Source organism: Manacus vitellinus, unplaced genomic scaffold (assembly GCF_001715985.3).
Source record: "Manacus vitellinus isolate BGI_N305 unplaced genomic scaffold, ASM171598v3 scaffold_93_pilon, whole genome shotgun sequence".
In the NCBI taxonomy this organism is placed as follows: Eukaryota; Metazoa; Chordata; class Aves; order Passeriformes; family Pipridae; genus Manacus; species Manacus vitellinus.
Window position 1 is genome coordinate 249,320 of NW_021940884.1, and position 27,555 is coordinate 276,874.

Sequence of the window (27,555 nt, forward strand, 5' to 3'; positions counted from 1 at the left end):
GCTTCCCTAAAATGGAGCCACCTCCGTGTTTGCGCTGGTTCCTGGCTCCTGGAGCTCACCTCTGCCTGCCCAGGCTGTGGCTTTCCCTGGGAATTGTGCCCATGGCACAGGGATGAGCCAAATGGGTCTCAGAGAAGCCCTAATGCCCCAGTTAGCCAAAACCTCTGCTAATGGTCTGGCTGATTTTGAACCAGTGGCAGAGAGAAATTGCTTTGTATCCAGTAAAAACCTGGTTTGTTAAACTTTCTCCTTCCCTTACCCGTCTTCTGAGGCTCCTGAGCTCTGCCTGAGGCAGTGGCCAAATGCAAGTCCTGGGTACGGGGCTGCATCCTGGCCCCGGGTGCTTTGCATGTCTGGTGAGGCATTGGTGGTGCTGAGTGGGGAGAAGCCGCTGTTGAGGGTCACCTGTTTCAGAGAGAGGTCTGGAAAGTTAAAGAACCCCAATATTTTGTACTAAAATTGACTTCCCCCCCTTCCCTTGGCTTTGCACCAATACACCCGTGGTTCGCTGGCTGCCCTCAACCCTCGTGCCAGAGCTCGGTGTGTGGGGCTCTGCACCGTGGGGGCTGGGGCACTGTGGCTGGATCCTGCCCCAAAATGAGCTACACCTGCACCCGAGGCTGCTGACACCTCTCAGGGCTGAGCTGCAGAGCCATGGTGGCGTCTGCCACTTCGGATGGCTCCTGCGAGGGTTCGGTGTGACCCAGGGCAGTCCCTGCCTTAAAACCATTTAAATCCTGTCACAGCCTAATGGCTCTGGGAAGGCTGATGGGAGCACCTTGGGGGAGAGGGAACCTGCCGTGGCAGGTGCAGAAGGAGCTCACGCAGCCCGGCTCCATGGTCCCAGATTTCTCGGTGGTGGGAAGTTGTCATCCCACTGAGGGGAGAGGGCTCGGTGCCCCAGGGGGCAGGGGGGCTGTTGGTTTGGGCTGAGGTTTTGGGGAGCTGTATCTGGGAGCAGGCTCAGCTCTGCCGTGGTCTCTGTGGCAGGGGGCTGGCTGCCTGCCCTGTCTGCACCCAGGGCAGCTGCTGGGTGGGGAAACTGAGGCAGGGGCACCAGGAGCTGCTCCCTTGGCATCTGTGGAGGACCGGGAGGGCAGCTGTGGGCATGTGTGGGTCCCACGGAAGGCAGTTGCTTGCAGAGGGCTGATGCACCCCTGGAGCTGGCACTTATGGCTGGGGACTCCCTGAAGTCTCCCCATGGGTGGTGCCACATCCCAGAAAGCCCCACAGTGGTGGGGTGTTTTGTGGGTGTTGGGGAGCCTGTGGGCCCTGCAGCCGTCGGGTTACAGCTTGTGTCACCCAGCTGGCACCTCTTGGTTTTCAGGGGGGGGTTGTGCCCCCATGAAGGACTTGTTAAATACAGCTTGGGGTAAGGTGTCTCAAGTTGAGCCAGTACTCAGGGACACACGTGGTGCAGGATGGGGAATAATTCTGCTGTGAGTCCCCCTTTTTCCCCCCACCCTCCCCTGGGTCCATCGCTCTTGGATGTGCTTTTTTCCTCTCAAGCATATGGGATCTGCTGCCTGCTCCTGGGATGGAGCTGGGTAATGGCTGCAGGGGGCTTCCTTCCCAAAACCTCTAACCCCCCTCCCTCCCTCCCTCCCAGGTGATGCTGGTGGGCGACTCCGGGGTCGGCAAGACCTGCCTGCTGGTGCGGTTCAAAGACGGCGCGTTCCTCGCCGGCAGCTTCATCTCCACCGTGGGAATCGACTTCAGGGTGAGTGCCCGGGGCACTTCTTGGCCCCTGCCTGGGGGTCTGGCAGCTGAGCGATGGATTTTGCAGAGGAGTAACTAAACGTTCCTCCAAGGACTTAAACCTCGTCACCCTGACCTGTTTCAGCTCCACCCGGGGCACCTCGGGGTCTGATGGCAGTGGCGGCAGCACAGCAGCCTCTTTGTTACAGCTTTGCACAGGGATGGGGGAGCGTGTCCTCTGCTCAGGATCCTGGGGATAATTCCTGTAAGAACTGCTGAGGCCTGACATCTGCCAGCGAAAATATTTCCCTAAGTCGTTTTCAGTGTTTATAAGAGTGGTTTGTTTTTTTTTTTCTTGAAACAAAACCAAAACTGACACGAACCAGAATTCCCTGGAAACATTTCCTGAGCACAGCTTTGGGGTGCCGACATGGGGGTCTGGTGCCAGGTGGCCCTGCTCCCTCTGGCTTGGGGGCATGTGTTGTGCTGAGGGGTCTCTGAGATGTCTGTTTTGCTTGTGATCCGAGCATCCCAGTGCTGGGAGAGTCCTGCAGTCAGTGTGTCAGAGCTGTATGGCTCCAGTGAGGACAGCAGGAACCTGCTTGACTGAGGGGTAATGGGGTGGCTGAGGGGGCAGAAGGGGAGACACATTGTGCCCTGCAATGGTCTGGTGTGCCCAGAGCATCCTTTGCCAGGCAGGGACACCTTAGTGCCAGCCAGAGTCCTTGAAACCTTCCCTTGGCCGTGTTTCCCCATCAGTACCTTGTGGCTGCCTGAGGACATTGTGGTCCGGGGTTGGATCTCTCCCTTTCTTGAAGGATTCCTGGGAGATGGGTGTCTCTTGTAACCTGCTGTTTTGTGGGGTGTGAGTAATACCTTGCTGCTGCAGTGACATGGGAAGGGATGAAGGACGGCTCAGAAAGCCTTTAGGAAGGAAATGATGTTTGGTGCCGAGCGAGGCTGTTGGCTGCAGCAGGTGAAATGGGTAAATTGGAGTCTGTAATTTTATACAAAGGTAATTACACGGTATTTCAGGTGTTCTTCAAATGAAAAGCATTTTATTACCGATTGAAATGATTGATATACCAAGGGCAGTCGTAAAACCCTGTGACTTATTGATTAGAGCGCTGAAACTACTGTTACTGAGAAGCAATCAAATTAGGGTTAAATTACTTCTCTAACAGAGCTGCTAGAGCTACATTGCTCTGAAATGGGCAGATTATGCAGTGGGGAAGATCATGTGTATGCCCTAAAACTCATTATTATCATCCTTTTAAGGCACTCATAATTTTTGGGGGACATGGAAATAGTTTTTTGATGTGCATCTCCGTTCCCATTGAGATAATCCTGTTGGCAGGTGCTGTGTAATTGTCCCTCTCGCCATTGGCACCGTGGTGCAGATGATGCTCTGGGGTGGCAACACTGGAGGCTTCTGCTGGTTTTAATTTGTGTCTTTCTAATCAGAAAACTGTCACGTGGCAGCTCCTTCTCTCCAAAATTCCAGAATTTGCTTGGGGTTTGCTGGCTGAAGTGAGTGAGGCTGTTTCAGGCGAGGCGGGCTGGGGTGGGAGGACGTCGCTGGGGTTTGCTGCGCTCTCTTGGCCTGGTGTTGGAGGTGCTGAGCGAGCACAGAGTGTTTATTTTGGTGCTTTGGGGGTTTTTGACAGGGTTTGTGGCAGTCTCTGAGCCTTGCTGGCAGCAGAGACTGCAGGGACCTCCCCAAGGCCAGCCCGTGTGGCAGCTGCACTCCTGTGCACGTGTGACCTTGTTTGGCTGCGGGAGCCGGGACCTGCCAGGACCCTGGATCCCATCCCAGCTGGGGAAACCCCAGGGACAGAGCTGCCCAACTCCTGACGTTGTTTTTGGGGCCATCTCCACTCTTCTTTTTGCCACTTGGTCCCTGCAGGCTCCCTGGGAAGGGATGAGCAGCCCCTGTGCCCACCCAGTCACTCTCTGCCTCCTCTCCCAATCCACCCACTGGTCTCAGGGGTCCAGGATCCATTGCTCATTTTCAAGGATGTTGAACCATTAGATGCATGCAAAGCTAATGGATTACATAGGCCTGAGTGAATGTAAATGAATAGAAATCCATTTAAAATTAATCTGGCATTACAATTCCTAATGGCCCCCAAGGTTTGTTCCCTCCTACTGTTTTATGTGAGGGAGAGCCTCCCACATCGTGTTTGTTTATCATCATCTCTTAAACAAAGGATGTTGATCTGAATGTATTTGGAAAACAAACCACTGATGCTGGGGAAATAAAGATGATTGTATTGTTAAAAAAGGCATCAAAATGGCACCTGTTGGCTTCGAGCTTTGGAGGTGTCAAGTCCTCAACATTCCTTCCTGTGAAAACTGGGCTTGCTGGGGGAGCATCTTTAGCTCCTTGAGAAAATTCCAGCCTCAGCATTCAGCCAGGACAATGCCAGGGTATCCACAGCTGAGGATTTGGCTGGGGCTGCTCTGCTGGGGTGATCCCCCCGTGCTGTGGGTGTGTGGGGTCTTGAGCAGGGGGTCACTTGGAGCGGCAGAAACATCGTTGGAGTTACTGTGTTGTTTCCCTCTGAGGAGAAAACCCTGGGGTGGGGGGAAAACCCCTCTCTGTCTCCGGTGTCTGGGTCACAGTTGTCACCTTCAGGGTTTCCAGCCATTACTAGATAACAAGGGGCTTAATTTTTCCTTCCCATGAAGGAATAATTCATTCCGAGCCATGGCACAAGGTCTTCTTCCTCCTGGGGACCTGGCAGGTCTCTCCCCACAGATCTCCACCGGTGAGGGCAGAGCAGCTCTCTGGGCAGGTCATGTGTGCTTTCCTACCTTCATATGTTCAGATTCCAGGGAGAAGGGGCTCCTGGAAAAGAGCAGGATTAGCCCTCAGGGGTGTGAATCCCATTTTTCTCAGTGCCACGGAAGGAGCTGCCTCTTGCTGTAATTTTGGCAACTCTGCAGAAACCTCGACAGAAATCCAAGCTGAGCAGCCAGTGGGACTTCTGTCCTGTCGTGACAGCTGAGTAACGGGACGAAGGTCTTGCCAAAGCAGAGAAGCCAAAGGGCCTCGTGAGCCCACTGTGACCCTGTCCCCGATGACATCCCGGCTCCCTGGGGCTGCCCAGCCCGGTGCTCACAGCCCCCAGCTTTGCAGGGTCGGGCAGGTGAGGATTTTTGTACTAATTGGACCTGAAAGGAGAAGAACATGAAAGAAAAATAAAATTAAGGATGAGCCTTTTCTCCCTGGGAAGAGGTGCTAATGAGCTTCTTTGCATTAGCAGGGGGGATGGTTTCTGTGTTAATCGGGGGGATGAAACCATTGGGAAGCACTTTTTGGTGGAGTTCAGAGCAGGGTGGCTTCTCTTGTTCTCCAAGGTGTGTAGTGGTGTGGCTCCTCACTTGTCACCCCGAGGAGGGGGAGCAAACCAGCATCCTCCTGGCACTGAGTTTGGTGCTGCTGGAAGAGGAGGAGCAGGAGGGAGCCCCGACGCCTCGGCACAGCTCCGGGCTGCCCGAGCAGGCAGCAGACACAGGCATTGCCTCCTCTGAAGGTTCAGCTTTGATGTCCACCTGTTCACACCGGTGTGCCCGGGGGGTTTCTGCTGCTGCCCCCGCCGCAGTCCCCTCGGGAGGCTCCGAGTTCCAGCCTTGGCCGTGCCGCAGATAATCTGCCTGCTGGGACGGCTGCTGTGCTGTAAACAAACCTGCCACCGGTGGCCCTGAGCTCTAAGGACTCTTGATTACACTCAGCCCTGTGCTACTCAGGGGGTGGAATCAACGGTGTATAATATTTTTTTTCCATGAGATTTTGTTGTGTTTGTGTGTGCACCTTCCACCAGCCCTCGGCGGCTGCCTGTGCCTCGAGCAGCCAGCTGAGCTTTTCAGGAGGATGGGAGATGTGCTCCTGCCATGCAGAGGAACAGTGACCATGGTTTGGATTCACCAAGACTGGTCCTGGATCTTCCATGTGCTCAGGGCAGGGGGCTGTGGATGCCCTGAGCATCTGCTGGTCCCCAGTGGGCACCCGAATCCCTTCCTTGGGAAGATGCTCCAGTTCCCAGCAGGTGCCCACATCCCTGCCCTCTAAGTGATGCTTCATCACAGCCTTTGCCTGGTGCCTCCCTTGGAAGGGCTGGAGCAACCTGGAGGCTCCTGGAAGCCGAGGGCTGGCTTTTATCTCAGTGGTTGGCATGGAGCATTAGCAGGGCTCATTTTCTGATGGATCAATCTGGAAAAAGTGGGAGGGGAGCTGCTTAGGCCAGAAGAAAGAAATAGAAATAAATTAATTTCAGCATGTCTTTCTATACTAAATTAGCCCTGGATGTTGGAGGGAAGGGACTCTGGCATTGGGCAGAGTGTTCAGTCTCTCCTTTGCCACGAGCACTGTGATGTGTGTGGGGTCAGGATGGGGATCTGCTGCAGCAGGGTGGGTTTAGGTTGGTCCCTTCCAACACAAACCATTCTGTATTTGTGTGTATTTCCAGCTCTGAAATTGGTTTGTTCTGCAGCTCCCATTGCTGGATGAATTTTCACAGCAGCCAGGAGCTGATTTCATATTTTTGCATTTCTCACTGTATGGAGAGCTGGGCTCAATTTGCCCAGAGGAGCTTCCCATCCCTCAAAGCGTCCAAGGCCAGGCTGGACAGGGCTTGGAGCAACTTGCTCTAGTGGAAGGTGTCCCTGCCCATGGCAGGGGGGTGAATCTGGATGGTCTTTAAGGTTTCTTCCAACCCAAACCATTCCAGGATTCCCTGATTATTCCTGCAGTGCTTCCACCCCCTCTGCCTGGTTTCAGGGATCGGATGCGATGCCATCACCGGTGCCGTAGGGACCAGGTGTGCCCGAATGCAGCAGCAGGTGAGGCAGATCCCAGTGCCCTACACAGGGAGGGCAGTGCTTGTCAGCTGGAACAGGCTGTGATTTCACCTGTTTGTGCCGTGTGTGGCTCCGAGGGCGACGCCTTCTCCCCAGCTGCTGCTGGTCCCTGTTCCCGCTCCCAGGACGGGCTCTCAGGGGAGTAAATATTCATTTTTCCTGGGAAGCTGAGCCCAGCTTTGCTGTCAGTGGCTGCTTCCTCCCTTGCAGAGGGACACTCACAGCTTTGCAGTTGGCAGCTCCTGTCATTTGCATGCAGGGGCTCAGTTGCCAAGAGATGCTGCGAGCGGTGCCCGTGGCGGCTGCGCCCGCTCCTCTCACAGCTGCTGGTGTTTTATTCATCTTTCTTTGCCTCCTGCATTTGAAAAATAATAACCCCCAGCTCTGCAGCACACCAGGGAGATGCAAACCCCCATGTGCAGGCGGTAATCCCAGTGGACAACAGGCTCCATTCCTGCCTTGGGTGAGGCAGAGAAATAAGATGAATGTCTTCAAAGCAGAGAAGTGCTCGAGCTGCTCTTTCAGTGAACTGCTGGAGCAGCAGCAAGCCCCAGAGCCTGGTTAAGAAAACTCTTAGCCAGTTTAATCCTCTTTGCAGGGTGGTGGGAAGATGCCTTCCCCACTCTCCCACCCCCTCAGTGTTGGAAATACCACTTGGAATAGTTCGGGTGTGGAATTTTGCATCCGTTTCATCTGACATGAGAGTGCTGGGGATGTGGAGTTTGGGAGATGCTTCTGGAAGGGCACCGGTGTCTCCCGGGCTCCTGCATCCCTGCTGGTGCCCAGTGGCTTCCTGGTGCTCACCAACAGCTGGTGTCCCCATGGGTCTGTCCTGGTCTGAGGTAGTTGAAGTACTGGGTTGCATTAGCTCAGGGAGAGCAGGAGGCCTGGGATGCTCGGGTGCTGCAGAGCCAGGACACAAACACAGAAAAAATACACTTGGGAGCTGCTGGTGGAAGGAGGGTGGTTGTCAAGGTGTTCACTGTGACCTGCCTCTGTATCCTCCTAGTTTGAACTATGTGGGAGCCCAAAACCCAGCTAGAGGATGGGGATGGACATATGGAAACTGCTGGAAAATGCAATTCCCACCCACCCGCAGCATCTCCAGGGCTGTGGGTCAGAGCCCCACTCCCTGCCCTGCTCCAGCTCAGCAGGATCCTGGTGCAGGAGCAGGGTGAGGAGGAGGTCGGGCTGCAGGAGGGCTGTGGGCACACGGCTGTGTTGTGTCAGTGCCTCTCTGGGTGCTGCCAGGTGGGAAATTGGCCTTGGTGAGGCCAGTCTGGGCTCTGGAGCATCCACTACCACGGTGCTGAGCCAGGCTGGGTCTGCTCCTGGTGCCAGGACCTGTGAGGGAGTGTTTTATTGGCTATAAAACATTTATATGGGCCCAGAGTAAGTCTAAATGGTTTGAATATTTAATGGAATACATTTGGCTTAATTTCACTTTCATCTTTTATTTGTGATAAAATATTGAATTCGGCTGTGCAGAACTGGGTTGTTCTTTGAAAGCAGATGGAGAGTGGCTGGGAAAGGGGGTCAGGTGGGTTTTGGGGTGCCTCTAACCCCCTGGCTACCCTTGGGATGGCCATTAGGAGCATCCCTGTCTCATGGTTCTGCCTTGCTCAGCCCCCTGAGCCCTCACTGCCTTTCCACAGTGCTGCTGCCTCGTTTTGTTAATTAATTATTTGCCCCCAGTGGGGTTTGGGTTATTCCCAGAGTGGATGTTGATGATCTCCGTGGGGAAGGGGGAGGTGGTGCTCCCAGGTTCAGCAGTAGCTGCAGTGGTGGGAGCCAACTCCAGCTGAGCTTGCCGGGCACTGACTGTGCGTTGTCCTTCCCTGAGAACCACCTTTCCCTTCGTCCTTTCCCCAAAGAGCCACTTCCTTGTCACCTGAGCCGTGGGGACAGGGGTTGGGGCAGTCCCATCTGTGGGGCTTTGCCAGACCCTGTGAGGGTGACACTGAGCATCCCCGTGGTGAGGGGCAGGGCAGACATCGGCCACTCCAGAGCCTGGAACAGTGAGTGCTGGCAAATCATCCCCCTTAGGGAAAAACACGGGAAAAACAACCCCATCCAGTGGGTTATAGCTGTGTTTATGGGGGAAGGAGCCACAGCATGGCGTGTGCCTGAGCAGCTGTCCTAGTCCTTGGATGGCAATGGGGGACACACTGTTCCTATGGCAATGGGGGATTTAGGGATCAAGGGTTTGTTTACCTGCGGAGCCTTCAGAAGCAAAATATTTTGTTGTTGGCACCACGGGGACACCCGTGCCCTGGGGCAGGGGCTGGCTCAGTGCAGGGGCTGGCTCAGTGCTGTGCCCTCGTGTGCCAGAGCCGGGTGGTGCTCGGCTGCACCGTGCTGCCCGTGTGCTTCCTGGCTCATCCCAGGGCTCCGGAGCTGCCCGGCTCCCCCAGCAAGGGATCTCCAGCAGAGCAGTGGAGCTCACACAGCTTTGTCTACCAGGGGCATACAGCATTTTAAATCCTGGCTCAGCACCGAGTCATTGCCCTGAGGGATTGGAGAATCTCTCGGAAGCAACAGCAAAGAATTCATCTTTATGCCTGCACTGGGAAAAAACCATTTCTCCCTGATCATAACTAGCGTGTGTTGGGAGCTTGTGCTGCTTCAGCCTTAATGGGTGATGTCCATTGCCCTGGGCTGTGGTTGTCCCCGGGTGAGGAGTCGTCAAAGAGGGCTCTGGGGGTCTCAGTGATGCTTCAGAGCCTGAGGAAGATGTTGGTATGACAGGGCTGGGGTCATTGCTGTCTGCAGGAGGTCAGCAGGCAGGGAAGGTCAGATTGTAGGGGAGGCAATGTGGTCAGCATGTCTCTGAGGATGCAACTGGTCCTGGAGGGAACACCTGGACAGATTTAGTTCCATTTTGTGTGGCGTTTTTCTATTTAATTTATTGAAAGTCGGGGAGTGATGAGGAGCCTTGCCCAGCTGCATCAGTGCAGCCAAGCTTGCTTGGGTTGGGTGCCACAAAGCCATCCATCTGTGTCCACATTGCCAGCCCTCATGCCATCTGCACACGTCTTGGGACTTTTTCCTCCTCCCTGCCAAGCCTTGATGTTCCCAGGCCCAGTGACACACTGGGGAAATGGAGTCTTTGGCTTTTCCAGCTTTGCCTGCGCAGCATCACCACGGCAACCGCCCGGGGCGAGCGCTCTTCCTCGGCACCGGTTTGTGGCATCAACGCTGATATCGGGGAAGAGCCCCCGGGCCATGTGCCCTCACAGTGTGACCTGTGCCAGGCACGGGGGGAGGTGAGGAGGGGTGGGGGGTCCTGCCCCAGCGCCAGTGCTGCTGCTCCTCCTCACTGGGACTGAGCCTGGACCGAGCCCAGCACCTGGCACTGCCTCCCTGGGAGAGCCGCTGTGCTGACACTCCTGTGCCCTGTGCTCCCAACCTTGGAACAACTCCCTGGGAATGACTTTTTCCCCCCAGAGCCAAGTGCAGGAGGCTGCTGGAGGCATCCAGGGAGCCCCAGCCCTTCTGGGGAGTGCAGACCCCACTGGTGAGGATCTTGCTCTCTGTTGAATGCTGAATTTGGTCTGAATTGTTGGATTTGCTCCCTGTGCTGCTCACCAGCAGCAGGTCCCACTGGTGCCTCTGTGCCTCGCTGCTTCCTCCGAGCTGATGACTAAGAAAAACACAACTGCGTGGCTGGATGAATAATTCAGCCCAGCCTTGCTGCTGGGGGGGTCGTAGCAAAGACCCTGTCCAGGGACATCCTCCTTGTCAGCATGGAACAGTCCCTGGATGAGCATCTGTCTTACAACGGTGCCCTGGGCAGAGCAGGGGCAGGACAGACCCTATCCCGGGAGCACAGGGAGCCCTTCCCGTGCAGGCAGATGTCTGGGCTTTCACTGGTGTATCTCTGCTCCTGGGTGAGCACTCCCTGCTCCCGGGGGCTGTGGGGGAGCACGGTCTCTGTGGGGTCACACCGTGACCCGCGGGCTCCCATCGCCCCGTGTGCCGCGCGCCTCGGCGGAAGCGCCGGGGGATTGTTGCTACTCTCAGAGTCAATTTTTAGAGCTCAGCCCGGATTTGGCAGCAGTGCCAGCCAGCCCACGCAGCTCCAGCCTCGGCGAAGGGCTGGCAGCTCTGCTGGGCTGCCAGGGATGCAGCTTTGCAGGGGTGAGCCCCCCGTGCCGCGTCCAGGCACCTTGCCATGGCACCAGAGACCCTGGCACAGTGACAGCCGTGTCACACTGCCCTGGGCACCTGTCACCCGTGTGTGGTGTGTGCTGTAACTGCTCCTGTGTGCTCCCATAGGGCTGTGGGGGCTGTGTGGTCACAGTGTGCTCACGGTGTGTGCAGGGAGTGGAGCCAGGGCTGTGAAGCCTCTCAAGCCCTTGTGCTGCAGGTGTGGGCTTCCTGGGGCTCCCGTGTTCCCGGGACATCACACGTTGCAGGTTTCAGATGAGTGACTTCTCTTCTTCCTCTGAGTGCTGAGGCACGTGTGGCCTGAAGCCAGTGCCAAGGAGCTTGAAAGGTGCTGAGTCCTGAGCCTGGAGGGCCCCCTGTCCTGCTCAGGGAGCCTGTCCACAGGCAGTTCCCTTCCTGGCTCCTTCCCCGGCTCCTTGTCCCAGTTCATTCCTCAGCTCCACCATGGTTTGCTGGCGAGGCTTGGGGAAGTGTGGTTAATGTGATGGGGTCAGAGTGGGGCTGGGAATCTCTTCCCGGTGAATTCTGCTGCCCTGTGTTTGGGAGAAGGGCTGACTGCAGGGCATCTCCAGGGCATCCCTGCAGGGTATTGCCATGGAGCATCTCTGCCTTGCAGGAGCCCTGCAGCAAAAAGCAGTTGGAGGACTGGGGGAGCCAGAGCCCTGAGAGAGGGTGACCCCACCTGTCTGCCTGACAGCAGGAGTTTGTGTTGTTAGGAGGGGCAGTAAAAGGAGGAGACCAACTCCCACAGCATCACCTTGCTTGGGGTGTGGGACATTCACAGGACTCAGAGCGTGGTGCCAGTGAGCTGCTGTGGTGCTGCAGACCCTGGAGAGCAGCACCCAGAGCTCTTAAATCAGTCAGTGCTGAGGAGCTGAACTTGGGGAGCGGGTCCTGCTGTGTGGGGGTGCTCTCCAGGCCCCTTTGCATTGGGGTAACTCGTCGAGGTGGCTCCAGGCAGGGCTGGAGTTCAGTGAGTGTCTCTGTGGCTCAGCCCGAACTTCCTTCAACATGTTAACGAGCTGCACTTATAAATGTGCATGAATTAACGGGAGAAGTGCTCGGCAGTGCCGAAAATAACCTTGTTCCCAAGCAAGCGTTAATGCTTCACAGATGTGTTTTTCCCCCTTGAATAATACACACGTGAGGTCAAATTATTCCAACAGGGAAGAGCAGCAGGAGCAGAGCAGCTTTGGGGGGTTGGGTCTCCAGGGATCGGCCCCATAGCCCAGTGCAGGGGTGGAAATCCTCTCCTGAGGACCCAGCTGCTCCAGCTGGAGTTCTTGGCTGAAGATGGGCTTTCCAAGCGTGCAACAAGGCAACTGTGTGTGGAGTTTGGCCCAGTTTTATTTGTAACAAGGTTGGCAATGTCTTGGAAGAGCGCCTGCCTGTCCAGGAGCACTGTCTGCACTGTGTTCCCATCCTGGTGCTTCTGCCTGAACCTCCTGGCGACCGCAGTGGCAGGATTTGGGATGTTTTCTCTGCCTGGGGTGATTTCCCAGTGCAATCCTGGCTTGCAGCCCTGCTCCAGTGCCCCACACTGGGAGAGCAAATGGTGGAGTTGGATTAGACAAACTGGTTTGACTGACTGGGACAGTTTTGGTGTGGAAGTGCTGGTGATGTGCTGAGTGTGCTGTGCTTCCTTACACCTCTCCATCTCCCGGGGCTTTCAGTGGAGCCCAAACCTTGGGAAGAGCCTGCTCTAGTAGAGCAGAAAATGGGAGAGCTGGGACTGCTGCTGTAGAGAAGGAAAAGCTTTGCAAAGATCAAAGCTTTGACTCCACAGTGCCTGGGCTGGTGCAGCTCTGTGCTGGTAGCATCAGGAGGGCTCCTTGTGCCGTGGCTTCCTCCTTGTGCCAGCAGTGAGTGGATCTGAGCGACCACCCCGGAGCTGACAGGTGCTGGGACAGGGGCTGTGCCCACTCAGCCCACTGTACGTCAGCCCTTGCTGTCACTGCTGCCACCACACTGTGCAGAGATGGGCTGGGTGTCAGGGAGCACTGGGACCCCTGATGGGTGTCAGGGAGCACTGGGACCTGATGGATGCCAGTCCTGGGGGCTGACTGGACTCCTACAGCTGTCAGAAAATCTCATTATAGTTGTTGAGTCTTTCCCTTTTCCTTGAATCCTTTGAAGGATCTGTCTGGGCTGGGCTTTGCTGCACAGCGAGAGCGCGGCGCTCAGGAGCTGTCTGCCTCGGCTGCAGGTGAAGGATGGGTGTGCTTGGGATAAAAAGCTACAGATTCCTTTGTCAGGTCTCTGGGGTTTTTATTTTCTTTAGGGATGAGAAGCGCTCTTTAATAATGCTGTTTGCAGTGCTGTCTGCAGATGATGCTGTGTTACTGCCGAGGTGTTTGCTGCTGGGTGTTCAGCCCTGATTTTTTTTTAATTGGATTGTAGAGTCTTCTGAGAAACTTTAGGCAAGTTTTCAGCCCAGGGCACAACCTGGGGCTGGCTGCAGTCACTGAGGCGAATCGTAGAGTCGTTTAGGTTGGAAAAGACCTTTAAGGTTATAAAAGTGCTGCAAGGCTTTGTTCCCCCCCTCAGATAAATGACTCCCTGTCTAACAGGACTTGATGAGCCATTTTTCATCCCCACGGCACTGACGGCGCCGTGTTTGCTGCAGATGAGGAATGATCCCACAGCAAATGCTCCGTGGAGATCCCTGTCCTCCCTGTCCCGCTGTGCAGCGTGGCGTGTCCTTGATGAGGAAAATGAAGATAAATATGTGGAGTGCCACGTTACTTATTCCCATATTGGCACCGATTTGCGTGAGCCATCTCTGCCCCCTTTGTCTCCAAGGCTGCCTGGTTTGGAAGTAAGCAGGGATATTTTTAAAAACATCTCTTCTATCATAAAGTAGGGAAAAAAGAGATGGAAGGGGTGAGTAATGCAGCCCGGGGTGTTGGGGGAGCTGCACAGACCATCCCTGGGTGTGGAGGAGGGATGTGGCCGTGGGCTCCATCCCATCCTGGAAGCTGACCATGTGTTGGAGCTGCAGGGATGGGCTGCAGCCTTCCTGCTGACTGTTGCGTTTTGGTGGCTCTGATCTCCAGGGTGGCTGTAGCAGATCCTGTCCTATGGAATTTTAAGGCTGTAAACCCCAGTTTCCCTGGCTGCCTGCAGGACTGGGGCACAGGCTCGCTCTGATGGGGCAGAGACGTCTCAAAGCCTTGCATGGCTGTGACTTCTGCCTGTTGGGATGAGTCTGAGCAGCCCTGTTGGGCTTAAAAGCATCACATCTCACCTGCCTGTACCTCCCTCAGAGACTCACCCTCCAATCATCCCAGGGCTGTGGTGGTTCCATGGAGCAGCCGGGCAGGGGAAGGAATGCTGGACGTGGCTGCCACGGGCGGTGCCGAGAAGCAGAGCATGGCTGTACTTTAAAATGCATGATCCTAAGCAGATCCTCTTACCTCTAATCTGTCCCTAAGACAGGATTCTCTTCTTGCCAGAAAACCCTTTTATTTGCAGACTGATGTGAATAGAAGATGATAAGTCACTAATTCTTCAGTGTGTCTGCTCCAACAAGAGCCTCGGCTCTTATCTCTGCAGGGCTGGCAGCCAGGGAGATGTTAATTGGGATTTAATGTAGTGAACATGGCTCTTGACAAAGGCTGGAGCTCTGACATCCCTGGGGTGCTGCGGGGAAGGGGCTATGCCCACCTGGAGACCACAGGTGGGGTCATTTATGTAGGACAGGGCTTGTGGCTTCTCCTGGCAGGGACCTGGTGTGCAGGGCAGAGGGGACACGTGTGGTGACCCCTGGAAGGAGGTGTGGGGGGGACACGGGGCTGGCTCTGGCAGCAGAGCGGGTTGGAAGCGCCGTGTGCTGGGAGGTGACATGGTGTTAATCTGCTTTTCACGGGATCTGCTGAGGAACTGAGCAGCGAGTGCCGACACGTCGTGGGCTCTGAAGGGATCTTGGCACCGGGGACCGGCGCTGGCTCTGGAGCAGCTCCACTGCAGGTGGGAGTGTGGAGTGTGCAAGGCCTGGGGAGGAAAAAAACAAGGCAGAAGTTTCTATTTTTAGCTGCAGAGTGCAAATGCACAGAGCTGCTGAGGAATTAATTACCTGCCCTGCGAGATGAATGGTTGGGATTTCTCTCTAAGTGGAAGACTTAACGGGATGAGGTGGAGGGAACCGTGCGGGCGTGTTGGCCACCCAGGTCTCCCCTGGGATGGGTGACAGGGATGCTCAGGAATGTCTCTGATGGTGGCATAGCTGAGGAGAGGAAGAATATGATTCCCAGTGCCTGGGATATCTTCCAGCAGGGCTCAGCATGGCTGGGGCAGGACCACGTCCAGCCACACCATGGCACAGCTCTGCATCCAGCCCGTGTCCCTGCCCCATTCTCCCTGTTCCCAGCAGCTTTCCGCAGGCTCCGGGCTGTTCCCTTTGCTCTCTGGCAGGGAATGTGCTCCTGAAAGGGTTTTCCCCAGGCTGGAGTGGTGGGCTGGCTGTGTTTTCCATGGAGGCACTGCATGGCCGGGCAGTGCCAGACCCGCTGGCCTGGCAGAACGAGCATGGCTCGAATTTGGAGGGACCAACATTGGAGCACTGTTTCTACTGAGGGGGCAAAGGGGGGGATGCTCCTTCATCCCTGGCCTTGGCAAAGGGCCAGGATGTCCCTGAGCCAGGTGCTGTGCCTGGGGAGATGCTGAGCCACAAGGACCAACCCCCTGGCAGCCGCAAGCGCATGTGTGGGAAAACCTCAGGGTTTTAACGAGCAAATTTAATGCAGTGTCCTGCTGTTTTGGGCAGGTTTCCATATCGATCCTTAATCTATTTTTGCAGCCGCTGTTGGAGGTGGTGGTTATTTGTGTGTCTGCTACAGCCACAACTCATCCCATTTCCTCCTGGCACAGGAGCGTTTGTGCTCGCAGGGGAATTTGGATCCAGGTCCTGCCCAGGGCTGGGGTGCTCCAGCATCCCTTCAGCCAGTTTGCTGCTGCTGGGTTCCTCCTGGCTTCCTAGAATAAAGGATAACCCAGTCTATCACCCACCCCTGAGCGGCGATGGGGACCTGGCAGCCACCTGCCCCGGGGTGACACCACAACCTAATGACAGTTCTGGGTGGCTGCACTGTCAGTCCCACAGCTCATTACTGCCACTAATTAACTCAGCTGCTGCCTGGAGCCTGGTTTGATCCATAGTCACTGAAGCCATTTGTTCCCATTTTGGCAGGAATTCTCCCCCACTTGGCCGCAGGAGCTGCCTCCAAGGCCCAGTAATGACATTTGAGGGGGTTCTTTTCCATGGTAAAAGTGGAGCCCCCAGCACTGTGTGTGCTCGGGTGGGTGGGTGATGGTGGGTGCTCCTGGGCAGCTCCTGGAGCCAACACCCACCAGAGGCTCTGGGGAGCCAGCGTGGGGACTCCCCTGGTTGGAGCCTGAGCATGTCAGTGAGCAGCTCCCATTAGTCCACTCAGTTGTGAAGCAAATTAATCCATGTATCCAATTTAACTTTTAAGGCTTTGCCTAATGAGTTAATGTGTGGAAAAGCTGGGGGAGGCCGGGTTGTCTGTGGTTCTGACCCTGGGTGGTGCTGCAGCCTTCCCTGGCATGGGCTCAGGGCCCTGGGGCTGGGCTGGGCTCTGCTGGTTGTTCCCAGTGGGCTTCACCCGGACCGTGGGGACGCTGTGGGGCAGGGGAATGGCAGTTCCCCATCCTGCAGCTGCCCCGAGAGCAGAGCAGGGCAGCAGCACCTTGATTTGGGTGGGAGCATCTGCTGCAGGGTGGATGTTTTGGGGATGTGGTTTTGCTCCATCACCTTCTCCTCCATCCTTTCTGCGTCCAAACGGCTGCCCCCGGGCAGGGGGTGGGATCGTGCCAGGGCTGCAGCCAGCGGGGCCTCGGTGTCGATAATGCTGCCCTTAATTGAGGACCATCTGCACTTGGTAATTTGATTTTTCCTACATCTGCAAGGTTCCAACTTTGTTTATCTGACATCCTGAGGATTATTTAACTTTGGAGCCTCGTGTTCTCCAGCCCAGGCATTCCACTGCAGCCCCTGCTAGACGAGATTTTAATAACATTGTCACCGCCCCAGGAAAAAAGACACATTAAAATCTGAAATTGGGAAGGGCAACAGCAGAGCTGAGTCGCAGGGATGGTTTTCCTGCCCAAATTTGTGTGGCAGGAGGCTGCTGGGAGTGTTACCTCTGTTATAACAAACTGTGTGAGATGAGGAATGAGCCCTGAGCACCACAAGCACTCCCATTGCCCGCAGGGCTGGCAGCACATTTCATGTCTCAGTGCATTGACACATGTCATCTTTTGTCTTTGGATGCTTATTAGTAGCTCAGCCCCCAGCTGTGCCTTGGAAAGGCTGTCAGGAGGGAATTGAGGCAGCAGCTCCTTAAAAAAATAATAATAATAATTGGAAGCTGGAAAGTCTTTTAGCCATGGTATGGGGGGAGACTTGAGCATCTGATTCATCTGAACCACACCAGTTTGTGCTGCTGGCAGCAGCTCCTGCCCTTTCCCACCCCAGATCCTGCCTTTTCCCATCCTGCTCCTCCTACCTTCTGCTTGCCTTCTTCACCCGTGTTTTGCAACCACCTCGTGCCTGGGGGCAGCCAGGGGTCTCAGAATCCTGGAATGGTTTGGGTTGGAAGAGACCTTAATCCCCCCCCTGCCATGTTCAGGGACACCTTCCACTAGACCAGGTTGCTCCAAGCCCTGTCCAGCCTGGGCTTGAACACTTCCAGGGGTGGGGCAGCCACAGTTTCTCTTGGCAAATGTCTCTGGGATGCAGGCAGGGGTCCGGCAGGAGTGATGCTCTGGATGGCTCTGGCTGTGTCTCCTGCCTGCAGGAGCATTTCTGTAGCTCCTTGCCCTGGAAACCCGCTCTGTTCCACACCCAAACCCCAGGAAATCCATTTTTTTTCCCAGCCTGGTCCAGCAGCACCTGGATCCATGTGCAGACTTTAATTAGGTCTAAGCATTTCCCCCCGTAAAATGTAGGTCAGTCGTAATTAGTGTCACTCCTGCTGCTGCCGGCTCTGTGTTAATTAACTCCTGAAGTGCAGGTCAATGCATGAAGGGCAGCTTTGGAGCTTCACCTTTTTCGGCTGCTCACCAGGTGCTTCAAGGTGGCTTTGGCTCAGATGGTCCATGCTCAGGGCTTGGGCCATGTTCTCCCTCCCACTCGTGGTGGTCAGTCACCCCTGGAGCACGGCCACCCTGGGCACATGGCTGTGTCCCCGGGCACAGCCTCACACTGCTCTGAGCTGGATGTGCTGGTGTTGCCGTGGGGAAGGGCATCTCTTTGGTGCTGGTTTTAACGTGAAGCTCCTGGTGTCTTTGTCCTCATCCATCACACCAAGTGTCCTTTTCCCCTGCAAGGTGCTTGTGCCGAGATCCAGGGCCGATGGGGAAGTGCCGAGTGTTTTCCTTCCTCTGCAGCCCCTGGCACGGTGGCCCTGGCACAGTCCCTGGCAGGTGGTATTGGCAGCTGGTTGCTGCCAGCTGGGAATGGCATTTGGACAAACGCTGTGCCAGTGCAGAGCCCGGGGCTCCCAGCCCCTGCACCCTGCAGGATGTGCTGGTGCCTCCCTGGGGCAGCAGCCACGGCTTGGACTCGATGGTCCTTGTGGGTCTCTTCCAAGTCAGCACAGTCTGATTCTGTGACCTGAGGGGAAGGTGAGCTCAGAGTGGATTTTCTGCAGATTGTAAACCTGCCCTGTCTCACCTGCAGAACAGGGGCCGGGCAGAGCTGTTGTGCCTCCTCTGGGATGAGGGTGAAGGTGCAGCTCAGACACACTCAGCAGCATCACCGTGGCACACAGTCCCACCCTGGGGATGGCTCTTGTCTGTACTCACCTGGGAGCCCTGGGCAGCGGCACCAGGGTCCAGGAGGCACCTCATGGCAGTGGGAACCCTGGGTTTTAGGCACTTCAAGCCTTCAGCAGCCTTGGCTTCCCATCCCAGGAAAGGCTCAGCTCCGTGTTTGGTGAGTCTCAAGCCCCCAGCCAGCTCCCCAAGCCCCTGGCTGCTCCCCAGCTACTTTCCAGCTCCCCCACCCCACACCCTGGCTGCCTATTTTTACCGTTCCTGGGCTGTGAATCACTTTGCTCCCCCGTCTCAGTCGCTGCCTTTGAAGGTATTTATAAACCTCGACCGTCTCCCCTGCGCCTGCCTGAGCAGATGGTGGATGCAGCGCTCCGGCTCCTCCTGCCCTCTCCTCCTTGCCTCTATCCGAGTGGAGATGTGCCCTCATTAAAACCATCAGTGAAGAGCCTCAGCAGCACTGTCCTGGTGGGGTGAGGATGGGCACCAGCACCCCGAGGTGGCTGGTCCTTGTGCTGAGCAGTGTGGGATGTGCAGGGATGGATCTCGGCACGTGCCTGGAGGGGTTTGGTGGCACTGGAGCTGGTGGCGTGTCCAGGGCCGGAGGTGGGTGAGCCAGGGCTGAGCTGGGGGAGCCCAGCCCAGGGTCAGGGCAGCCTTGACCATCCCATGGCCACGTGCCTGGGGAGAGGAAAGCACCCCGTGCCAGTTCTGGAGGAAATGGGACTCAAATCATCACCAGAGCAGCGACCGGCTGCCTCATCCCGCTGGTGCGCTGTTCCTTGGCCACATTTCCAGCACGTTCCAATGATTACTGTGCTAATTTCTATGCATCTGGCAGGCTAATTAATCTCTGCTCCTTCGCCTGGGACCGCTGGTCTGTAGGGTTGTGTTTGGTTCGTGTTTGGAGAGCCTGGTGAGGCTTGCTGGATTGGTGGTTGCTCTGGGACACGGTCAGGATCTGTCCCCTGCCCTCACTGTCCAGCACAGCCGCCTGGAGGGGCACCAGTGGGCTCCCCACACTGCTCCCAGTTCTGCCAGGGCATCCTTCTGCAGAAAGTATCCTGTTGTTTTGGGGAAAACCCGGTGTGCCCCTTCCTCTCTTCCTTTCCACCTTTCCTAAAACCAAGAAAACCAGGGGAAAAAAAATGAGAGAGAAATCAGGAGAAAAACAGGTACGAGAGGCAGGAGGAGTTATTTTTAATTTGCTGGCTGGATATGGAGTGGTTGGCTCTGTCTTTTGAAGGCTGGTAAGGTGGGATGCTGGTGCTCATTAATTTATGGCCAGAGGTCTCCAGTCCAAGCCACTCGTGGCACCATCAGGGTTTAGGTACCCAAATAGATGCAGCTTGTGGTGAAACAGGGAGGGATCCTCTGGCTGGGCCATGGTGCAAACGGCTCTGCAGGCACTGGGACCGATGGGTGCCAGTTTAAAAGGCAGGAGAGGGATCAGCCCAAGGGTTTGGTGAAACTCTGTCCGGGATGGGGGGCCGGGTGTTTGTTTCTCCCTGGGGTCCTGGGTGTCTCACAGCCACGCTCACCTCTCACCACCCTTTCTGTTTTCTTTCAGAACAAGGTGCTGACGGTGGATGGGGTGAAGGTGAAGCTGCAGGTACGTCCTGTGGCCCTGGGAGCAGCTCCCTTGTCCCTCTGGCTGTTGGGAGCTGGGCAAAGCCCCTCAGCAGAGGAGCACCCCCGACACAGGTCCCCCTTCTCCAGCCTTTGCCGTTGTGTCTCCTGCCACAGGACAGCCCTGCAGGCCTTTTGGCTGCTCTGTCCCTTTGGTGGGAGCCTGCTCAGGGCTGGGGGCTGCTCTGGCCATGGTGATCTGTGTCCCAGCCCCGCTGCCTCCCTGCTGCTCCGTGACTGCAGCTGGAGACAGTGAAACCAGAGCAGCACCTGTGGGGTTTGATCAGCTTTTCCAGGCAGCTCCTGCTTTGGCAGAGCCAAAGAATGGTGATGCTTGAAGGGATCCACATTCCCTGGCTCAGCCAGCATCCAGCCCTTGGGAAATGTAGATTTTGTGTCCAGAGCTGCTCCAGCCCCCCGAGACCTGACCATTTGCCCGGAGCTCAGTAACACCATTAGCATGGATCCTCCCCAGCAGCAGCAGCGTGGCACTCTGCAAACCTCCTGCTGCATTAAAGACTGATAAATCACATTAGCAAGTCCCCATGCATCCATCTGATCCATGGATTTTCCGATTAAGGGCCGTGTCAGGAGCCCTCGGCCACTCATTGCCGTGTCCCTGCGCTGAGGAGTGGGGAGGTGCTGCTTCCATATTTATTGCTCTTGTTGTTTTTCCTATTGATGTCCCTGGAAGCAAAAGCTGGAGAGGCTTCCTGGGGTTGCACCGTGCTGTTTGGGCTGGTTTTGGTGGGTCTTGGTCACGTCTGATCCCCCTGCTCCCGTCTGCTTTCCAGATCTGGGACACGGCCGGGCAGGAGCGCTTCCGCAGCGTCACCCACGCCTACTACCGGGATGCCCACGGTAAGCACGGCCACCTCTGCTCCTGGGGGAGCCCCCTGGAGCTGCCACTGCAGGCCAGGTGAGTCGGGAATCACCGGAGCAGTTTCCCCGTGGGAAGCAGCCGCCCAGGATGGAGGAGGCTCTGCGTGTCGAGGTGCAAACACACCGGCAGCGTGAGGTGTTGCTGTGGTGGATTTTAGTGTTGTTTTACATTTCCCAGCAGGGACCTGCTGTCCCCAGGGGTGACCTGCCACGGGGACCGGTGCAGAGCCAGCACTAATGCCCGTCCCTCTCTCCACAGCTCTGCTCCTGCTCTACGATGTCACCAACAAAGCGTCCTTTGACAACATCCAGGTACGGCAGCACCCCCGGCCCCTCCTGCCGGGCTGGCTGCGGGTTGGCCCAGGGAAGGGAGTACCTGGAGGAGGGGTGTGAGAGAGGCAGGAGCTGTGGGCACTTACAGAAGGGCTTCCATGAATTCTGAGCACTTGCAAGGACAGGTAGGGCACGGGTGGAGAAGGTTTTCCCTCTCACAGCAAAGAAAAGGGGTGATGGACTCACTGCTCTGGTCAATTAACCTGTGTGATTACAGCACTGGCACAGAACCTGCTGCAGTAGCTGAGCATGGGCAGCTTTTCCCAGCAAGCTGCTCCCTTGTTCCCCTCTGCTCCTTTGGGTCCCAGCCAGTAGGGATTGGGGACCTCATTGCCCCCCACCTTAGTGCCAGACCTGGCAGGGAGAGGGTCACATCCTGCTGCCCATCCCCAGCCCACCTGCCCCTCCTGACTGATGGCATTTGTGGGGGTCCCTTGTGCTGCCCGAGTTTGCCCCCTGCCCACAACCCCAGCCCCCCAGCAGACCCTGAGACCCCCTGCAGGTCCTCCAGGGGTGCTGGGGAGTGGTGTTGGAGCAGAGGGCTCTTAAACCTGGCAGAGGGGAGGAGCAAATGCTGCCCCTGGGCACATCACTGGGGGGGAAGTCAGGAGCACCCAGGCACTCTGTGTCTCTTCCCTTTGCCCCACCAGTCCCCTGTGGCTGCTGGGGGCCAGCACTGGCAAGGAGGGGTGGAGCAGGAGTGGAGTCAGAAGGGAGCTGAGGGGTGTAGTCAGGAGTGACTGCATCCCTTGGACCTGCCCCCCATGGAACTGAGCCCCCTGAGCCCCCGGGGGGTGGTGGGCTCCTGGGGCTGCTGCATTGGGCTCCCATATATTGTCAGTGACACGCCCTGATCCCAAATCATCCCTCGCTTCCCTGGCTGGGTGCTGATGCAGGATCTGCTGGACTCGGAGGTGGTGGAGCAGGGATTGCTGGGGATCGCCGGCACTTGCCGTGAGCGCAGTGTCGGCACAGGAGGCAGCGAGTGGCTGTTCACACCACAGGGTCAGGGATTACAGGGAATTAGGGCAGGTTTGATTAGATTAGGCTGGATTAGAAGGCAGAGAAGCCACCCCATGGCTCAGGGAGGCAGGTTCAGGGGCCTGCTGGGATGAGTGTGCTCGGCATGGGGGCAGCACGTGCAGGACACGGGCACGGGGCACATCCCAGAGCCAACCCTTGGCCTTACCCTCGAAAAGGAGGCTTAGTCTGAACATCCCAACCAAGGGGAAATTGGGGTTAAATTCCTAGAGGCACCTGTGGGCAGACAGAGCTGGCAGTGGGGTCGAAAGGCTGCTGTTACCCTTGGAAATGGGGGTCTGGTAGCAGCCAGAGCAGGTGCTGGGCTTGCTCGGCACAGTGGGCCCCTCAGTGGCACCCCAGGGCACCGCTTGTCTATAGGGCTCATCCACGGAACATCCCTGGCACTGCTCGGGATGGCAGCATCTCCCACAGAGGGTGTCTGTGCCCAGTCCTGGGGCAGCTCCCCCTTCTCCTCCTCCTCCCCCTGGGGCTGTTGCCAACCCCTGTCTCTGGCTGTCTCCCTGCAGGCTTGGCTGACAGAGATCCATGAATACGCACAGCAGGACGTGGTCCTCATGTTACTGGGAAATAAGGTGAGCCTGGCCCCACCTTCCCAGAGCCTCCTCTTCCTCCCACGGTGGAGCCACAGGCAGGGGAGACTGGCAGGGCATAAGGGGATGTGGAGGTTACCTCCTGGTGACCTTCCAAATCATCCCAAATTGCTATTTGCTGTTCCCATTGCAGGTGGATTCAGCCCAGGACAGAGTGGTGAAAAGGGAAGATGGAGAGAAACTTGCCAAGGTAGGTGAGGTGCCTGAGGATGTGCACCAGGAAATGGTCACCTGGAGACCAGTCTGACCCAAAATACGCCTGGGACCACTTTGCTTTTCTTCCCTTGTTGTGCTCTCCCCTTCCTCCTCATCTTCTTTTTCTAAGCTTCCACTAACATTTCTTGTTTCTTTGTCCTCAAAAATAATTCTCAAAGTTACCTGAGCTGTGATCCCTGGCTCCGTTTTCCCTGCCCACCATGGCAGGGTATGAACTCCCCAGGCAGGCACTGACACTGGCCAGAGCCTGGGAGCCCCTGGGAACATCACAGGTGACACTCCTGATGCTGCTGTGTCTCGTCCCACAGGAGTACGGGGTGCCCTTCATGGAGACCAGCGCAAAAAGTGGCCTCAACGTGGAATTAGCGTTCACAGCCATTGCAAAGTAAGTGCCTGGAGCAGCAGCTGTGCTGGGCACCTCTCCTGCAGGGGCACAGCAGCCGTTGGGATAACGGCTGGCACCGTCACCCACCTCTTCATGCCCTGGGTCCCACCTTCAGCTCTTCTGCTGGCAAGAACTTGCCCTCTCACATGAGATATGAAATGTCTCATCAGGGGGAGCTTTAGCACAGTGTCCTGGCCAAGTTCAGTTCAACTGAGCTGGGCCAGCTTGGAATCAGAATCCTGGAACGGTTTGGGTTGGAAGGGACCTTGAAGCTCATCCAGTCCCACCCCACTGCCATGGGCAGGGACACCTTCCACTAGCCCAGATTGCTCCAAGCCCCATCCAACCTGGCCTGGGACACTTCCAGGGATGGGGCAGCCACAGCCTCTCTGGGCAACCTGTGCCAGAACCTCCCCACCCTCACAGGGAAGAATTCCTTCCCAATATCCCATCTAACCCTGCCCTCTGGCAGTGGGAAGCCATTCCCCCTTGTCCTGTCCCTCCAGGCCCTTGTCCAAAGTCCCTCTCCAGCTTCTTCCAGGCAAAATCCCTTCTCCCAGCATAGGAGTACCATGTTCCCCCTTTCCACAGGGAGCTGAAGCACAGGTCCATGAAGTTGCCCAACGAGCCCAAATTCAAGCTCCACGACTACGTGAAGAAGGAAGTGCGAGGCTCGGGCTGCTGCAGGTCCTAACGCTGCGTTTGCACAGAGACTCTGGCCGTGCCTCCGTGCTCCCGTGGGCAGTGTGTGCATGTCTGTCTGTCGTGTCTGTGTCTGCCCCCAAGGTGAGCTGCGCCGTGGGCCATGGAGGCAGCAGCAGGAGGAGCTCTCTGGGATGCTGCAGCCGCGTGCTGGGCGCTGCTGCCCGAGCCCCAGCACAGCCATGGGCGCTGAGAGCACTCGGCTCTGTCCCCTGGTGTTCCCGCCTGGCTCCCGGCCGGGAGCTCAGCTGTCTGGGAAGGGGCTGGGCTGGGGTCTCCTCCCAGGGCCAGCTGTGCCCGCTCTGTGAGGCTGCTGTTACCTTAGTGAGAGTCGTGCTGCGATGCAGGGGAACCAACACCTTCTCCCCGTCTGAATTCCCCTTTCTTTCCCTGCATCCCTGGAATTCAGCCCCTGGCCTGGGGCGTGCAGGAAGGATGTGTTTGAAGGCAAACATTTTTGTAGTTGCTTTCTCCTGTCTGTGCATCCCTGTGAGGTGGGACACACCTCCAGGGTGAGGGATTCTCCTGTTCCCTGCAAACACAGAGCTTGGCTGTCTGTCTGGATGAGCTCCTGCATACCTGGCTGCGTACAGAGATTCCTGAATTATCCCTTCAGGAAAGGCTTTGGTTCTCCTCCTTCCGCCGTTTCTAGTACTTTAATTGAGAAGAAATCTAATGTATTGCAGCTTATTCTAAATACCTTCCTGTAAGTGTGATGGCGTTTTCAGATGCAACAACGCTTTGATATCTTCAAAGTTCTCTTGGGCAGCTCTTTCTTTTCGCCGCAGAGAGCTGGGGGGAAGCTGCAGGCAGTGATTTTACAGGCTGCAGACTCCTGCCAGCTCTCTTCAAGGGCCTCCTCACCCCTTTGGTCTGTGTCAGGCTTTTGGCTGTTTTTTTGTCAAGCTGCACTTCTAAGTACAAATCTGAATCTGGATGAAGTGTTTGGCCTTTGGCAGTTTTTTCCTTTGGAAACTCCATGCACACATCAGCAGGTGCCTGCTGTGCTGAGCCTCGTGGGCCACTTCACATGAAAGGAAGTAACCCATCCATTGCCCTACAGCCACCACCAGCCCCCCCAGCAGCTGGCTCAGACAGCCCTGCCCCTCCTTTTGCTCGGAATTTTGGCTCCAGCACCCCCTTCCTGATGGGCACAAGGAGCCTCCAGGCTCCTTTGTGAGCTGCAACAACACAAGCAGCTACAGCTCCACAGGGCGAGAAAGGATCCTGAAATGAACCTACTGAGAACAGAGCATTTTTTTTCCTGGTTTTTTTTTAGGGAGAGACAAGTCTCAAAGTTGTCTGATTTAAATTTTAAAGTAATCTGCGGAAAACCCATTCCTGCAGGAATTTTTGCGTTCCTGGCAAACCCTGCTGCCAGTCTCTCAGGAGCAGGCAGGTGAGGGATGGCTGTCAGGGCCCCCCATGTCCCCCCTCAGCATCCCACAGATCCAAGGGATGGCCAGCACTGGCACAGTGGCCAAGACTCCCACTGGAGCAGCAGCATCGGTCCATTGCTCAGTGAGCCTTTCCCTAAAATAACTGGAGCAACTCTCTTCACCTGAAAAGTGTCATTACCTGCTGCAGGTGCTCTCAAGATTTGTTTGCAGGTAGCAGAGCCCAGGGCAGGCTCTGAGAGGGGCTCAGGAAAGGAACTGTGTAGGAATGTGTAGGACTCGCTGTTCCAGGTGCCTGGGTGAGCTTTGCTTTGCTCCCACTGCTGCTGTACTGAGGGGTCCCCAGCACTTCTTAGAATCCCACCCTGGGCTCTGCAGCATTCACTTGCTGCCTGAGGAAAAGAGTGGGATTTCAGAGTCCCTGAGCTTGCTGGGTCCCAGGGATTTGGTTTTGTGTGGGGCAGGAACAGCCAGGCAGCTCTGAGCCCTGAATCCCTCTGCTTCCTCATCCTGCCCGGGAGCAGCAGCACCTCCATCCCAGGGTGACAGGGAGTCTACCTAAAGGCAAAATTTAGCAGCAGGATTCCTAATGAATTAGAATTACTGATGGATTAGCATTCCTACCTTAGGCTGCTGCTTTCCCTCTCAGATTGGCATCTCACTTTCTGGGAGACAAAGCTGAGAACTGGTCACTGCCTGCGGGACTGAAACCAGTTAAAGACCACTAATAGTGAAGATGAAAATGTTTCCCTTTGGAGCATTTCCAACCCACCTGTGGGGAGCAAACTGCCAGAGCAGAGCCCTCACAGCCACGTTTGTGGTATCAGACCCAAGCTTTGAGCAGACAGCCCCATCTCTCCCAGTCACCGGTTCCCAATGTAGGACTGGTCTCCCAGTGGCCTGACCCCAGAGCTCCTCACGTGGCCATTTGGGATTTTTCCACGGGCCTCTGCTGCCACCACGCGATGCTGCAGGATTGCTCAGTGCAGCATTAATTGCTTGATGCAGCATTAATTGCTCGGTGCATCCAGCGTCACCCGCAGCTCTCGTTTCTGCTGGCTCTCTTTTACAGCTTTTGGTTCATTCCTGTTAATAAAACTTTTTATAATCTCCGTGGCTACAGCAGTGTTTTGATCGTCTAAACACAGCAGCACAGAGCACTCAAATAGTTCACCTGCCTTGAACCCATCTGGATCCACATGGCTGAACCACCAGGGGAAATTTCCCCCCAAAAAGGGCTGTCCAGCCCTGGCACAGCTGCCCAGGGCAGTGGCGGAGTCCCCATCCCTTTGAGGGGTTTAAAAGCTGTGTGGATGTGGCACTTGGGGACATGGCTCAGTGGTGGCCCAGGCAGTGCTGGGGGATCAGGTGGACTGGATCTTAAAGGTCTTTTCTAACCTAAGTGACTCCAAGATTCCAATGAAAGGGAGCTGGGCTGAGCTGCAGTTTATTTCAATACACCCTGCTGGGTGCCCAACAATAAAGTTTAAAGTCAGTCAGTGGTTTTACATGTCACCCATGGGATTTCTGAATAACGGAGACAAAAGCCAAACAAGTCGTTGAAAACTTTATTAACCTGCAAGCTAAAAAAGTGGTACAGCAGCAAAGAGTTTAATGACAAGGCTGGACTTGATCTGAGGCTGGGGCAAGAACATTGCTGGAATAACTTGTTATATTCCACAGCAGAATAAAGATTTAAATTCTCGATCTACACACCGTAGAGTGTAAATGCTTTCAGTTACCCACACTATCGCACTCAGGGCATTCACCTGGAACTAACCCACGTGGGAGAGTGAAAGTCGATGATTTCTTGTAATCCAGCCCATTCTGCAGCCGCATCTTTGTGCAGCAG

The 27,555-nt window shown here is 56.1% G+C and overlaps 1 protein-coding gene across 4 annotated transcripts; it reads left to right on the forward strand.

Moving 5' to 3' along the window:
* Window positions 1-27,407, forward strand: RAB26 (RAB26, member RAS oncogene family). 4 transcript variants are annotated; one of them, XM_018086417.3, is made up of 9 exons: window positions 1-232; window positions 1,610-1,720; window positions 20,096-20,137; window positions 20,949-21,015; window positions 21,296-21,348; window positions 22,920-22,985; window positions 23,137-23,193; window positions 23,528-23,604; window positions 24,196-27,407. In XM_018086417.3, exons 1-9 carry the CDS (start codon window positions 113-115, stop codon window positions 24,296-24,298), a joined length of 696 nt encoding a protein of 231 aa, XP_017941906.1. In that variant the 5' UTR covers window positions 1-112; the 3' UTR covers window positions 24,299-27,407. The 4 variants fall into 4 exon arrangements, with proteins under 4 accessions (XP_017941906.1, XP_029821136.1, XP_017941907.1 ...); XM_029965276.1 differs by having other exon boundaries at window positions 1-221; XM_008928094.4 differs by lacking the exon at window positions 1-232 and adding an exon at window positions 282-420.
* Window positions 27,408-27,555: the final 148 nt, after the last annotated feature.

Coding starts and splice junctions, on each gene's coding strand:
- RAB26 (XM_018086417.3), top strand. CDS start 113: ATGAGCCAAATGGGTCTCAGAGAAGCCCTAATGCCCCAGTTAGCCAAA. Junction 21,016..21,295: donor CTACTACCGGGATGCCCACG/GTAAGCACGGCC, acceptor CTCTCTCCACAG/CTCTGCTCCTGCTCTACGAT. Junction 21,349..22,919: donor CGTCCTTTGACAACATCCAG/GTACGGCAGCAC, acceptor GTCTCCCTGCAG/GCTTGGCTGACAGAGATCCA.